We start from the raw sequence: 15810 nt of genomic DNA, 5'->3' as shown, positions 1-15810 counted from the left end.
TTGTAGGGGGGAAAAGAAAAATGACAGGAAGTAGTACAACTTCTCATGCAGTCAATGTGTTCCAATTACATGCTGTAACTTAATTAAATTAATGACAATGAAAGGACAAATTTTCTAAAAGTCTGTTTTCTTTTTTCTTTTTGATATATCTTTTATGTTTTCAAAGTGTGTAGTACAAACTCTTTGAATTACACATACCCGAATTTATCTTTACTCCAATTACATGACTAGAGATATTAATAATCATGAAACTTCTTACCTGTCTTTGATGGTCGAGATCTGCTTTATTACCAACTAAAATCATTGGAAACTCATCACGGTCCTTTACTCTGAGAATCTGTCTTTGAAATTTATAGATTTCTTCAAAGCTAAAACCAAAAATACAAATGAAATTGTTGGGTAACTAATTACCAAATCATACAGAAAACAATTCATAAATTCCATTTTTATAGTAAAAATTATCCTTTTTGCTTTAAAAAGGAGAAACAGAAAATCCAAATATGATCCCAAAGTGCAGGTCTAAACCCACCTTGTTGACCTAACACTGTAACACTTGCATGTACATACCTTCCTCTATCAGTGACTGAAAAAACCAGCAAAAAGCCCTCTCCAGTCCTCATATATTGTTCTCTCATCGCCCCAAACTCTTCTTGACCAGCAGTGTCCAGAACTACACAGAAATAAAACAGAGACATAGTTGCATATGCACTTTTAAAGATGAGCCCCGCAAAGGCTTCCCAATTACAAAGGTTTTACAACTAGCAGAGCTCCCCCAAATTGAGAGTAGTGTATCTGCAGCAGTGTTGTGCTATGTGTTTAACAACCAGCTTTCCAAAAAGGCACAGCACACTTTTAGATTTAATCTACATTAGTATCATTTTTCTCCATCACTTACTTAAATCTAGACAACCAACAAAACAATACGCGGAGACCCAATTAATAGCATTTGTGGATTTCCAAGGCCTAACATTTACAAAGAAAATTTAACAATCAGTTCTTATGAGACCACACAAGTTGGCTCCAGCATACCCCTAATCTGCAGACAAAGACATGAAAAAATGGCTACCAGTGAGCATTTTAGGGTCCCATTCCTTCTCAATATTCAGGTTCACATTAAATGTTTAGTATCAATTTCCATGGGGGAAAAAAAATTAAAATGAACAGGTCAAACAGTTGAAGCTGACTAAACCTTAAATCATACTCTGGTTTTTGTTTGTTTGTTTTTGGGGTTTTTTTGGTTTTGTTTTTTCCGGGCAATGAGGGTTAAGTGACTTGCCCAGGGTCACACAGTTAGTAAGTGTCAAGTGTCTGAGGCTGGATTTGAACTCAGGTCTTCCAGAATCCAGGGCTGGTGCTTTATCCACTGTACCACCTAGCTGCCCCCTTAAATCATACTCTGATGGAATAAATGGATACTAGCAAAATCCCTGGGAAATTCTGACTTTGCATGGAGCTTTTAATACAAACTCTCCATTAATGCTTCTTCTGGTACCTCCTTGCAACTGAAAGGTGATGCTACAGGGCAACCTCTGGTAGGAGAGCTTTTGGTAGAGGCCCTGGGACACACTTGATGTGTTATCTGGATTTCAGGATACTGTGGGGGGTTTTGGCAAATGACCAAAGGTTATCTAAATAAGGGTGTGGAGGGGTTGGGATCTATGTCAGTAGAAGGAGTAGCAATACTGATGAAATCAAGGATTTCCTAAACTTGGACATTCCCAAAGCTAGTAAGGCTTCTAGTCACTCAATCGTCCTTTATTAAGTGTCTACTATGTGCCAGGCACTGTACCAAGCCCTGGGGCTACAAAGAAGTACAAGACAGACTTCGGCCTCAAGGAGCTCCCAAGCTAAAGAGGAAGGTGACAGATCAGGGTGTCGTCACAGGTCCACCTCTTTTTCACTAGAGCAGGATACTTCTCTATGAAAATAAATCTGACCAAGTTTATCAAGTCACAAAAGTACTGGTCCGTAGAGCCTGAAAGCCAGGAATTCTAATCCACCATAACATATAAAATGAATATCCCAATCATAAAGAGCTCATTTCAGCTTTCATGGTGGAGAAACATTTTTTAAAATCTGAGTTCTAATCATGCATTCCCCTGACCCATGGGGGAAAAACCCTCACTTTAAGGACAGAAAGAACTTTTCTAGAATCTCGAATCAGTAGTTCAAATTGTTAAGTTATGCTTGCTATTGAGGAGTGTATTACATTTCAGACAGAGTTCATGATGCTGAAGATGTTAAGATGTTAAGACTCAGGGCAGGAGTAGCAGAGGCAACATGGGGTAGAGAACGGTGGCTGTCTTGAAATATTTAAGGGGTTGTCATGGAGAAGTAGACTTGTTCTCCTTGGCCCTAAAGAGACATAGCTCTTACTAACAATTAGAACTGTCCAAAGAGGAAATGGTTTGTCTTGAGATGTCCTAAGCTTTCCATTTTCAAGCAGAAAGTGGGTAGATGACCACTAGTTGGTGCTGTTCACACTCTGAGTAGGGACTGGACCTCTGAGGTCCCTTCCACCTCCGTAACCTGATACCTTAATCAAACTATGACAATTTAATATTTCAAGAATACCACGAGGGGGCAGCTAGGTGGTACAGTGGATAAACCAGTGGCCCTGGATTCAGGAAGACCTGAGTTCAAATCCAGCCTCAGACACTTGACACTTACTAGCTGTGTGACCCCGGGCAAGTCACTTAACCCCCATTGTACCCCCCCCAAAAAAAAGAATACCACCAAAAAATGGACCACAGCCCTTCTGGGTTTTAATAAATGGTCTGCATGCCATGGTGGCTGAGTCTCTCTGGATTTAGCTAAGAGGGTTCTCAGTCAGAGGACACCCGGTCTGCTGACAAATCCATTCAATCCTTTCTAGTTTGGCAGGTTATCCTAGAGTTTAGAGTCACCTCTATACCATGAGGAGGAGCTGGTGGAAGAAGGCTATAGTAGAGAGAAGCTTTTAAAGAAATGGAAATTGAAATAAAATTACTTACTATCAAGCCGTGCTGCTCTATCATCTATCACACACTGTTTAGTATAGGAATCTTCAATTGTTGGATCATAATCTGTGACAAAGTAGGACTGCCAAAAAAAAATCATTTTTAGAATTAATTTATCTGTTATACATACATAGGTACCACTCAAATATAGTACAATTTTGTTTATCAACCCCTATCCAACATCCCATGTGTCAGAAAATTCATCTGTCTCCTGTTCCTGTGAAAAGGAGATTTTTCTATCTTTTCCATTTTGGGAGAATGATTATCCCCTTGTAAATATGAAAGAGAACACCCACTGTTTCAATTTACAGAACAACATTTCTACCCAGCCTGTTTGTTTATGCTGTGTACACCCACACACACCCACAAACACCATCCCAAAGACATCAAAGTAGATATGTTCAAAATGAAAGTCATCATCATTTCCTTCAAATCTGCTCCTCTTCCTCTTTCCTATTTCTGTTCAAAGCTCTCCCATACACCCGCCCAGTTACCCAGTTTAAGCCTATTTCCACAATACCTCCTACACACCTACCCATCCCACCTGGACTGTTGCTATCTTCTACTCATGTGTCTCTTTCCTATCTTTCTCCTCTCCCATCCATCCTCCACACAGGTGCCAAATCCATATTCCTAAAATACATGTGACCATTTCATTTTTCTCTCCTCAATCCCCTCAAGCCTTCAGTGGCTTCCAATGACCACTAGAATAAAACTCCTCAGCCTGACATTTGGAGCCCCCCACAATCTAACTTCAACCTTCTTTTCCCACCTTTTATTCCCTCCACTGTCCAGCCAAACTGGACTACTAGATATTCCTGGAATTTTGGGAGAAGTTAATAAATTAAGGGGCAAACACATGGAGAAGGGATGAAGAATAAGAGTGGAGAGGATGGTGTTGCTAAGGCTAAGAGCCACAAATAGCAAAATCTGAGCCTGAAGCAAAACAGTGGGGAGAACTATGAGCTGATCTGAATTGTAAGCTTTACCCCCAGGAACAAATTATGAACACTGAGTACGTATAAATAGTTTATTACTGCAATCAATTTATAAATGTTAATTTGACACGTTTAATAATCTGCATAATTAGTATTGTGTTGCATATCAATTCATTATAAATGATAAGCAATTTATGTAAAGCACTATAATTAGTGTTACTTTTATATAGCCAAACCAAATTCTTAGTTTTTCTCCTCTTGCTCTGTTAATTCTTAGCATTAATGATAATTAATGAATTAAGCTCCCCCACCACTGGAAAGCATTGGGAACATGTGGGGGAAGGCAGAGGTTAGGGTGGGAACTCCTGGGGGAAGCAGGTGACTGCACTTCCCCGATGACAGAAACAGCACAACTCTAGGCAGCAAAGGGCTGGATTTTGTCTCCATTTTTGTGCGTCCCTTAACTTTCCCAGAGCCTCTTTTCTTCAATAAAAAATTGGGATTCCACTCTCCAGAGTTGTGAGATTCAAGAGATCATGCACATAGTATGCTTTGTAAATCTTAAAGCACAAATCTTTTTTCTGCTACTTATTAGCTATGCGACCGAGGGTAAATCCTTCCTTTTTAGAAGCCTCAGATTTCTCATCTGTAAAATGAATGAGTCGATTGACCAGGTAGAAGATCTCTAAGGTCCTTTCTGAGCACTAAATCTTACAAATAGGCTGTTTCTAAGGCAGAAATCCAAGCTATCCAGCTATATATATATATATATATATATATAAAATCACTAATAATTAGAAAAGTGCAAAAATAAGATAACCCTGATATTCTCCCTCACACCTAGGAGACAGGCAAAGTAGAAAAAAAAGGGAAATGAAAACTGCTGGAAGGTCTGAGGGGAAACAGGAACCCTTAATGCACTGTGTGTGGAGCTGTGAAATTGGTACCTGTAATGTATCCAAAGTACCTCCTGTAACACAATGTACACACTCAATCATATAATGAACTCTGATATGCTTCATGCAGGTATGAAGGTGAGGGGTTTTCAAAGGCTATGTCAGTTTGGCAAGTGCTACCACAGGCTGGAAAGATGTCAAAAATATGGATCTGACACCAATATGTATATCTGCAATCTAAGCACCAGCTTAGTTAACTTTGGGTAAGCTTATCATAACTTGGAGGCAGCTACATAGTGTAGTGGGGATTGAACACTGGGCCTGGAGTCAGGAAGACCTGAGTTTAAATCCAGCCTCACTTACTAGCTGGTTTGACCCCGGGCAAGTCACTTAACCTGTTTGCCTTAATCCATTGGAGAAGGAAATGTCAAACCACTCCTGTATCTTTGCCCAGAAAACCCCATGAACAATATTAGTGTGCTGTGGTCCATGGGGACACAAAGAGTCAGACACGACTGAACAATCAAAGCTTGTCACAAGAAGGTTAACTACCAAGTGATGAGTTTTTCTTCTTCCATGAAGCTATCAGCAATCTCTAAAGATTTACTTAAACACATATATGTCATATAATTAGATAAATAACAAGCTAAAAAATGTGTTCTATCCATTATGTCATTTTATTCCCATTTTCCAAACAAGAAAATTGTGGTTCACAGAAGTAAGGGCAATCTAGTGGGAAAACCCAAATTCTAGTCTGGGTTTGACCCAGATCTCCTGGCTTTTATTGTAGAGTTCTTTTACTAAACAAATAGGAAGTCCCTTGCAATTTTGCCAGGAAAGAGAAATACAGCTTTTCCCAAATGCTAAAAGAGTTATTGAGCATAGTCTAAAAAGCCACATAGCAGTGGGGAGCAAGGAGAGAATGTGGGCAGTGCTGCCCCCCCCAAGAGAGGGAAAGAAGGAAAACAGATGCTTCCTGTATGGTGGGGAATGCCCTGCTCTCCGGGACAGGGCAACACTGTGAGTGCCAATGGCCTTTACAATCTACTCTTAGACACAGACAGGGAAATGTAAAACCAAGACGACACCGAGGCAGGGAAAAGAGCCCTGTGTCTGGAATGAAAGGGCCTCGGTTCAAATGCCAGGTCTGCTCTCCAGACCTCAATTTTCTTATCTGTAAAAGCAGAGGGGGAGGGATAGCTAGGTGGCACAGTGGATAGAGCACCGGCCCTGGAGTCAGGAGTACCTGAGTTCAAATCCGGCCTCAGATACTTAACACTTACTAGCTGTGTGACCCTGGGCAAGTCACTTAACCCCAATTGCCTCACTAAAAAAATAAACAAATAAATAAATAAATAAATGAGGCAGAGGGGGAGACAAGGCTGTGTCCAAGGTGCCTCCTAGCTTCAAATCCTATGTCTGAGATGATGAGGTTAGGTTTAGGAGGAGAGGGGTCACTCAGGCATGGCTAGATGTATTTCCCTTTAGGGAATCTACCCTGGGAATGCTTACCAGCTCTCTGTTAAGACATTCTCTAATAGCTTAAGTCAGTACGATGAGTCGAGAGTTTGCCAGGGAAATCCCTTAGGAGAGATGCCAGCTCAGTATACTCCTGTTCTAGGAGACTTTGCCAATGGGAAGAAGTCGATGTTGCTTTTGCATTCCCGGTGTTGAACAGAGAGCCACCACTGCCCCAGCCACCTCCAGTCACCCCCCCCCCCAAGCTAAGAGAATGGGTGCAGTAACTAGGCATGGCCACAAGATGGTGGAATGGCCACACACAACCTATCTCTTGGAGGAGTCTGTCAAGAGATCTGGTTCGCAAGGTTCCCCAAAGGTCATTTAGCCCAATCCTATATTTTTAAAAGGATGCGCAGTGGGGCTAGTCCCTGTAACTTGGCCCACCACAGGTAGTAAGCAGTAGAGGAGCACTTCTGACTCCAAGTCCTGAGCCCTTTTCCCTTTACCATGTTGCCCCAAACTGAAGGGCAATGGGAATGAGATGGGGTGACAAAGATGCTATTTAAGGCAAGGGTTTGTGAACTTTAAAAAAAATGATAACTATGTCTTAATATAATTGGCTTCCTCTGTACTCGCCTTTATTTTATTTCATGCATTTAAAAACATGATTCTAGCAGAGGAGTACAGGAACACAAAAAGGTTTAGAACCCCTGGTTGAAGGTATCCCAATACAGGACTTGTAGTTTCCCCTTTCTGAAGTGGATTACAGATCTTAGAGGAAAAACTTGGGCTGGGAAGAACTCTGGTATATGACACTAAAAAAACAAAGGCAAACCAAGAAAAGAAAGGGAAGGTCCATGATCTCTTTTCAACCCTGAACTCCATCCACTCTTACTCCAACATCCCACTTTCAAGGCCAGACGACCTTGATGCCTAGAAACATTTCCTAGTCTAACAAAATGTTTCTCAGGCCTTGTGTCTATTTTAAATCAAACCTGACCACCAAGAAAACAGACTTTTGGCTACATAATTGTATCCCACAGAAATCCCCAATTTAGCAACTTCTAACAATCAAAAAATGATTCTGTGAATCACTGTCCCTGAGCTGCAGTCACAGATCACTAAGGCTGGGAAGGGACCTAGAGATTAATCCAAAACCCTCATTTTACAGATAGGGAAACTACAGCTTCTAGGACATATATTAGAATAAGGAGTCTACCAGTTCCGAAAAGTTTCCAACCCAACATTGTTTGGGCAAGTTAGATGGTATAAATGCTCATGAACTGTCATGTTATGATCATTTTTGTCTTTTAATTTTAGTAACCCTAGGGGAAAATAACCCCCAGACCACCCACCTCACTCACTCCTCAACTGCCACCTCAAAACCCAAGAGTCAGGGTTATGGGAACTCAGAAGCTGGCTGGCTCAAGGACAGTACTCTTTCTCCTCGCTATGACACTCTCAAATCTATGCTAACAACAACAACAACAACAACAACAACAAAGTGGGTATTGGCATAGTAGCATGTTGGAATAAGAGCACTAGTAGAATTCATACCCCTATTTCATTGCTAAATTCAAATCAGACAAAAATCACACACCAATAGTTACTGTGAAAAAAATTGCCTGACAGGTACAATGGTCATTCATCACCATTCAATGAAGCACTGATAAACAAGAATATTAAGGAAATTCAAAACAATCGAATTGTGGTCAAATAAAGTGTCAAGAAGCCCAGTGGACAGAAATCTGGCCCTGGAAACAGAAGAGGTAGAGTCAAGCTGCACCTCAACCATCTGTGGCCATGACCTGAGACAAGTCACAACTTCTCAGCATCCCAGGCAGCTCCCTAAGCCTCTGGACTGCAGAAGAGGTGCCCATCTGAGCTCCCCACACCAATGAAAGCACAGTTCCAGTAAAAAATGTGTGTGTCAGTATTTGACAAAAACTGCTGGGAAAACTGGAAGATAGTATGGCAGAAATTAGGCATAGACCAACATCTTACACCTTATACTAAAATAAGGTCAAAATGGATACATGATTTAGATATAAGAGGTGATACCATAGGTAAATTAGGAGAGAAAGGAATAGTGTACCTATCAGATCTTTGGAAAGGAAAACAGTTTTTGACCAAACAAGAGATAGAGTATATTATAAAATGCAAAATGGATGATTTTGATTATATTAAATTAAAAAATTTTTGTACAAACAGAAGCAATGCATCCAAAATTGGAAGGGAGGCAGAAAGCTGGGAAACAATTTTTGAGGCCAGTGCTTCTGATAAAGGCCTCATCTCTAAAATATATAGGGAATTAAATCAAATTTATAAGAATCCAAGTCATTCCCCAATTGAGAAATGGTCAAAGGATATGAACAGGCAGTTTTCTGATGAAGAAACCAAAGCTATCTATTCCCATATGAAAAAATGCTCTAAATCTCTAATGATTAGAGAGATGCAAATTAAAACAACTCTGAGGTACCACCTGACACCTATCAGATTGGCTAAAATGACAAAAAAGGAAGATAATAAATGTTGGAGAGGCTGTGGGAAAATTGGAACACTAATGCATTGTTGGTGGAGCTGTGAGCTGATCCAACCATTCTGGAGAGCAATTTGGAATTATGCCCAAAGGGCGATAAAGCTGTGCATACCCTTTGACCCAGCAATCCCACTTTTAGGTCTTTTGCCCAAAGAAATCATGGAAGGGGGGAAAGGGACCCACATGTACAAAAATATTTATAGCTGCTCTTTACGTGGTAGCAAGGAATTGGAAGTTGAGGGGGTGCCCATCAATTGGGGAATGGCTGGACAAGTTGTGGTATATGAATACAATGGAATACTATTGTGCTGTAAGAAATGATGAGCAGGAAGAGTTCAGAGAAACCTGGAGGGTCTTACGTGAGCTGATGATGAGTGAGATGAGCAGAACCAGAAGAACATTGTACACAGTATCATCAACATTGAGTGTTGACCTACTGTGATGGACTATATTCTTCTCACCAATGCAATGGAACAGAAGAGTTCCAGGGAACTCATGATAGAAGAGGATCTCCAAATCCAAGAAAAAAAAAGAAAGAAAGAACTGTGGAGTATAGATGCTGATTGAACCATATTATTTCTTTTGTTTTGGGTGCTGTTGGGTTTTTTTTTCTTTCTATTTTGAGGTTTTGCATCACTGCTGTGATTCTTTCTCTTGTAACAGGATTAATGCAGAAATAGGATTAATGTTATTATGTGTATATATGTGTGTGTATATATATATGTATATGTATATATATCTATATGTATATGTATATATATATAACCTATATCAGATTACCTGCTGTCTAGGGGAGGGGGGAGGGAGGGGTGGGAGGGAGAAAAATCTGAAATTGTAAAGCATGTATAAACAAAAGTTGAGAACTATCTTTACATGTAATGGAAAAAATAAAATACCTCATACATTAAAAAAAAAAGTGTGTGTGTGTGTGTGTATACACACACACACACACACAAACTATAAGAGGAACACTGATCTACTCAGATTCAGACAGTACATATACAAGAAGCAATGTATGGTAAGTTCTCCCCATCTTCTCCTGATGTGCATCACTGAATATTTTTTAAAGTTTGAGGCAGACAAACACCAGAAATCTCTTTGATTTCTTTTGCTCTTTCAAGGTCAGAGTGTAGGACCTTGGGCAAACTGTCATTAAGCTAGACAACACAAGTAACATGAAATGGCTGGCTATTCCACACAGCCAATGGATTACTATTTGCAGCACCTGTACTTCTTTCTACAAAGTCCTAATCACAGGCTCTCAGATGTTTAAAGGACCTAGAACAATCTAGACCCAGAGAGGAATAGCCCTCTAAACATTCCAAAGGACTGGTCATCAAACCCCCACTCAAAGATCTCCAGGAACTGGGAAAGTCACTCTAGCAATGACAACACTGATCATTCATATAACACTTGGCAGTTTTCAAAGCCTGTGTTGTCTTATTTAACCCTTGCAGCAACTCTATAAAGACAAGCTACCCCCTTACCTTTATTGCCATTTTACAGATGAGAAAACAAGGGTCAGTGACTAAGACTTACCAGTCCACTCCACTTTTGGAAAGCTCAAATTTGTCAGGAAATTTTCTGTACCTCAAGCTTAAACTTGTCTCCTGATAATTCTGATCTGCTGCTCTTGAGTTTTTGACCCACCAAGGTCAAGCAAAACCCATTTAATTTCTCTTCACTTAGCAGCAGATAATTCAAATAATCAGCAACCACATCCTCCTGCAGTCTCTCTCATTCTCCAGGCTAAACAAATTCAGCACTTCCAACTGACCCTCACAGAAGACTGCCTCCAGTTCCCTTTACCACTCAATCCCCTCCCTCTGTCACTATATCTTCTAAAAGAAATGTAGTACCTAAGCATCAGCCTTGGATTCAAGAGGACCTGAGTTCAAATCCAGCCTCAGACACTTGCCACTTACTAGCTAAGTGACCTTGGGCAAGTCACTTAGTCCTCATTGCCCTGCCAGAAGAAAGAAGAAAGAAGAAAAGAAAGAAGGAAGAAGAAGGAAGAAGGAAGAAGGAAGAAGGAGGAAGAAGAAGGAAGAAGGAGGAAGAAGAAGAAGAAGAAGAGAAAAAAAAAAGAAATGTAGTACCTAAGATGGGAACGATAAGCTGGGTGACAACACATCAGTCAGAACCAGCTGAGTTTGAATTCTCTCTAACAGATGCCCACATGTGACTGGGTGCATCACAGTGTTTCTAGTCCACTTCTCTCTCTCTTTTTTTTTTTTTTGCAGGGCAATGGGGGTTAAGTGACTTGCCCAGGGTCACACAGCTAGTAAGTGTCAAGTGTATGAGGCCACATTTGAACTCAGGTCCTCCTGAATCCAGGGCTGGTGCTTTATCCACTGCGCCACCTAGCTGCCCCTAAGTCCACTTCTCTTAACACTACAATGAAAAATTGCACAGCAAGTGCTGGCCTGCATTGGGAGAGGGCTTTTCTTTACTAGGAGCTCTTTACTCCAATGCAATCCTAGGTCCAGCCCAAATGAAAATAAAATAGGGTATTTAGTGTTCCTTCCCCATGTACTCTGACTCTTACTGTCCACTGCCTGTTTCCATTCACATGAACTCAACCATCTCAAATCAAGATCTAAATCAAAACAAAACACCTTCCCCTTCAAGTGGCTCTTGCTTCCCAGCTTCCTGACTGCAGTTATCCAATTCTTCCTTGTTAGACAGGCTTGAAACATGAGTTATATGACTTCTTATTCCTCAAACCCAGGGCCTAAATCCTGTTGATTCAATCTAAATTAACAAATAATTCACTTAGCACCTATGTGCAAATATTCCTTCAAAAGGTTTCAAATGCATTTCTTATTTTCTATTTCTACCATCCTAAAACAGAAGACCCTTATTATTAGTTCACACCTGGACCTTTGTAATAGCTCACACTGCACACTATTACCAAGTTAATCCTCCTAGAATCTGGCAGTTGCCACATCATTCAGATGTGTCTCAAGAGAGACACAGAAGGGACCTTATCTAGCCTCTTCATTTTATAGATGGGGGAATGAAGTGAGGCATACAGCTCTAATGACTTGCCCAAGAACACAAGGCTGACTGGTAAGAGGGCTGAGCCTAGAGTCCAAAATGCCCGATTCCCAGTCCAATGTACCATCTTACGGTCAAAATGAAGTATGGCCTTGAGGACTTTGAACAATTTGGCCCCAAGTACTTAACCACCCTTCTACTCTCCTTTGGTGGAAACCATCTGCTCCACCCAAAATTATATATTTCCAGTCCCCAAAAGGCCTTAAACACCTTTGCCTATACATGTTCTTCTCTCTCTGGGGATGCTTTCTACTTCCCTCTCATCAAGATACCCCAATTCTTCCCATCCTTCAACACATGGCCCAAATGCCTTCTTTGGGAAGCCTCCTTGTCGAATCCAACCTGAAGTGACTCTCTCCTTCCTCTGAACTCTTAGAGCCCTTACTCCACTCATTTATTAGCATTTGTCTTTTTACAGTGTCCTTGTCACTTAACTCCTCTGAGTCTCAAGTCTCCTCATCTCTAAAATGAGGAGCTGGAATGCGTGACCTGGAGGATCCAGGCCTGCTCAATACCCATGATACTCTATGTACAGAACTTCCCTCCCTAAATAAATTGTAAAATCCTAGGCATTCAGCCACATTCACCAGCATGGAAAGAGCACAAAGGCCTTGGCTCAAGTCCTGTTTCTGCAACTTATTAGCAACATAGCCTTGGACACATCAAATCATCTTAGATTCCCTCAGCATCAATTTCATCATCTGTAAAATGGAAATAAAAATCTACTTATAAGAGTTGGGTCTCTAAGGGCTGAGGCACTCTTGCTTATCTTTGTCTCCCTCCCACAGCATCACAAGAGGCAGTGCAGCATAGCCTAAGAAGACCTGGGACTGTATTTTACCCCTACTGGCCATGTGACTTTGGCTAAATCCCAAGCCTCCATTGCTTTATTTGTAAAAAGGGTGGTGAAGGGGAAATGAAAGAGATGGATTATATGATTGCCCCTTCCACCTCTTACCTTCTGCGATTCTAGGAAATACTTTAATTAAGTGTGTGCCAGAAGACTATTCACTGCCACAGAAATCACGGCAAATTCCTCTCATGGCAGCTGTGCAGGAACTAGAATTAGGCTCTTCCTTATGTCACTTTTGAAAAGCAGCTGCCAGCTCACAGAGACCCTTTGTTCCCTACAATTTCATATCAAATGTTTGCTAGCCAAACTAAGATTCTTGGAGTTTCACATTCTAACAGATTTGTGAAGTTGCTTGAGTTATGCCTTGGGAGAGTTTGCTTTTCATGCGCAGAAAAGAATGAAGGGCAAGGACTTCCAGACGTTCCTTCTTTAAATTAATCTCTCCCTCTGCTCTGACACCAAAAAGGCCCAAAAGGATGCAGGCAGCTGAGCTCCAAACTTGTGTCTCATGAACTCTGCACAATTTAAACTACAACTGACACACCTGAGGTACTACATTTGAAACCATTTTTACCACGTTGAGATAGAGTGTCCGAAGAATCTTAATACAGCTTTAATGAGATTAAACTATACTAAGACTTCTGGGACAAGCATCGCTTTTCCGAATTACAAAATCTGAGTTGGGGAAGGGCCCTCAACCACCACCTAGTCCAACTCATAAGAGCCTATTTTTACAGCTATTTGTTAAACACAGCCGCTTATTAAGCACTGACTAGGGACAAATCCAGTCAATAAGAAGCAAAGTATGAAGAATATAGGCACCTTTCAATTTATTCAATTCACAAGTTTGTTGTTTCAAAAGTCTGTGATCTTGCTAGAGAACTTATTCCCCCATAGAAAAATTGAAATGAACAGCCTCTAATTTCCCCAATCTACCCACAGAAGTCTATTTAACATATAAATGAAGCTGAGCCAGAATTCTAGTACGGTATAGTACAGTACTATCTACAGTGTAGTACTAGTAGTATTAAGCTGGTTTGAGGAGGCCTGGGGAAAGGAACAGTTGAACGACGTCTTATCTACTTCACTGTTGAGTAGAATTCAATATTAGGGTGTTAAGGACTTCATTATAAGACATCTCACAGGATGGACCTCGAGGGCAGCATTATTACAAGATTTTAATGGTTCAGTAGACAATGATTAAGCAAGTATTTACCATGTTCTAACCACTGAAATGAGAAATCAAGTCCTGCCCCTTCATTTTATAGCTGAAACAAGCAACTAAAATCACCCCCTAGAAGTGAAATGATCTGTCCAAGGTCACCAACACAATCTATCAGATATAGTTCCTGCCCTTGAATTATTCTAGTAAGATCCCAATTTATGATAACTATATAATAATCATTAATGCAGAAGAGTATAGCCTAATAGAGATATAAAGTGCTATGCTATGTGAGGTCTAAGAAAGATTTACAACTTTGGGGAGTAGAGGAGAAATCATAGTTTCATGAAACAAGTGGTATCTGAACTAGGTCTAGGGAATGGTTATTATCTCAAAGCTGAAGATCATTAATTCTCCACATAGTTAATTCCAATCTATTTGTGCAAATAGAGAAAGGGGAGCAACAGAGATCATTGAAATTCATTGGTGATTCAAATTCTCAGATCTTGATCATAGCTAATTACAAGAAGGAAAATGGATAAATTTGGCTTTATATCCTTTCTCCAACTCCTGTCATCTTCCTCCCACCCCACAGCAGTACAAAGTTTAATGAACAACAATAAGAAAGAAAGATAAACAATTATCCTATAGCTTAATAACTGAGTACCAATCAAGAAAACAATGGTCGATGATCACTCTTCTTACTTTTTTAATGCCTTAATTGATAACAGTACCCTAAATTTTTCCCTCCACCTATATCTTTTGGGGGGGGGGCATGGGTGAGAGGCAATTGGGGTTAAGTGACTTGCCCAGGGTCACACAGGTAGGAAATGTTAAGTGTCTGAGGCCGGATTTGCACTCAGGTCCTCCTGAATCCAGGGCCAGTGCTCCATCCACTGTGCCACCTAGCTGCCCCCATCTCCACCTATATCTTAAACATAGAGCTATTATGAATTGCATAATCGAAATTTGGATAACTTGGTAACTAATGAATATTCATACTTTCCAACTTTCAGTTAAAGTATGACTCATTCTTATCCTATTTACATAAGTTTAAATCTGTCATTTTAAGAATGGAGAGCAATGAATCTGCTTCAGCAATTGAATACATGTAATTCTTCAATACAAATTAGTCCTTTGTCTTCACAAACTAAAAACTGCCCCATTCAAACTAAATTAATGAATAAAAAAAGTTAAGAGTATAGAGACAGACTGATAACCTGTCATCTCTGAAAAGAAACATTGGCTTAGAACAAATCCACAACATTAAATACTTTGGCAATAAGGAACATGAGATTGGGGGTCAGGAAACTTAGGCCCTGCTCTAGCAAATCAGTGGTCTCAAACAACTTACCTATCTCGTTTTAAGCTTTACAACTACTATCCAATTGTTTTTCTTCACTAAAACGTGTTATTCCATTCCTCTGAACAAAGTAACATGTTTTCATTTTTGTTGAGAGCTAAACTTTAATCCCTATAGGAGAATCATAATATTTTTTCCCAACTAATAAACTGATTTCCGAAGAAATGCTAGGAAGAAATTACCACAAGCAAACGCTACCTAGGAGACCAGTTTCCCCATATGGAGCCTTTCTAAATACAAGTAAAGAAATGTTTACTTTCTCCAGTCCAGCCCAAATGTCCAGAAGCACGGCATCAGCAGTCCTGGGAGATGTGATTCTCCTCCCCCTCTCTTTTTCCTCCCATTTAAAAAAACACTCACTATATGCTCTGTCTGCCAGGGAAGGAAGAAGAGACCTCTCCTCCAGTCCTAACTGATAGTCTTTAATGTGTCTGGTTGTGCAGGAATTGTTCTGGCCAAGATGTTCACAGTAAGAGCATGGCTGGCTACAAAATGAAGAGATGGGTTACACTGAGGCTTTCAGAGGTAAAGCACTGAAG

General features: G+C 40.4%; 1 protein-coding gene across 1 annotated transcript in view; it reads right to left on the bottom strand.

Moving 5' to 3' along the window:
- The window catches only part of RRAS2 (RAS related 2), a 98815-nt gene that overhangs the window by 9826 nt on the left and 73179 nt on the right, over positions 1–15810 (bottom strand). Inside the window, exons 2-4 of the mRNA XM_043970324.1 lie at positions 2994–3081; positions 568–670; positions 260–368 (exon numbers count right to left, since the gene is read on the bottom strand). Coding sequence (XP_043826259.1) covers positions 260–368; positions 568–670; positions 2994–3081 — 300 coding nt within the window. The remainder of the gene's footprint in view (positions 1–259; positions 369–567; positions 671–2993; positions 3082–15810) is intronic.

The sequence above is a fragment of the Dromiciops gliroides genome, chromosome 6 (assembly GCF_019393635.1).
Source record: "Dromiciops gliroides isolate mDroGli1 chromosome 6, mDroGli1.pri, whole genome shotgun sequence".
Taxonomy (NCBI): Eukaryota; Metazoa; Chordata; class Mammalia; order Microbiotheria; family Microbiotheriidae; genus Dromiciops; species Dromiciops gliroides.
Note: the sequence above shows the minus strand (reverse complement) of the source record. Positions and strands in the feature narration are given on the sequence as shown.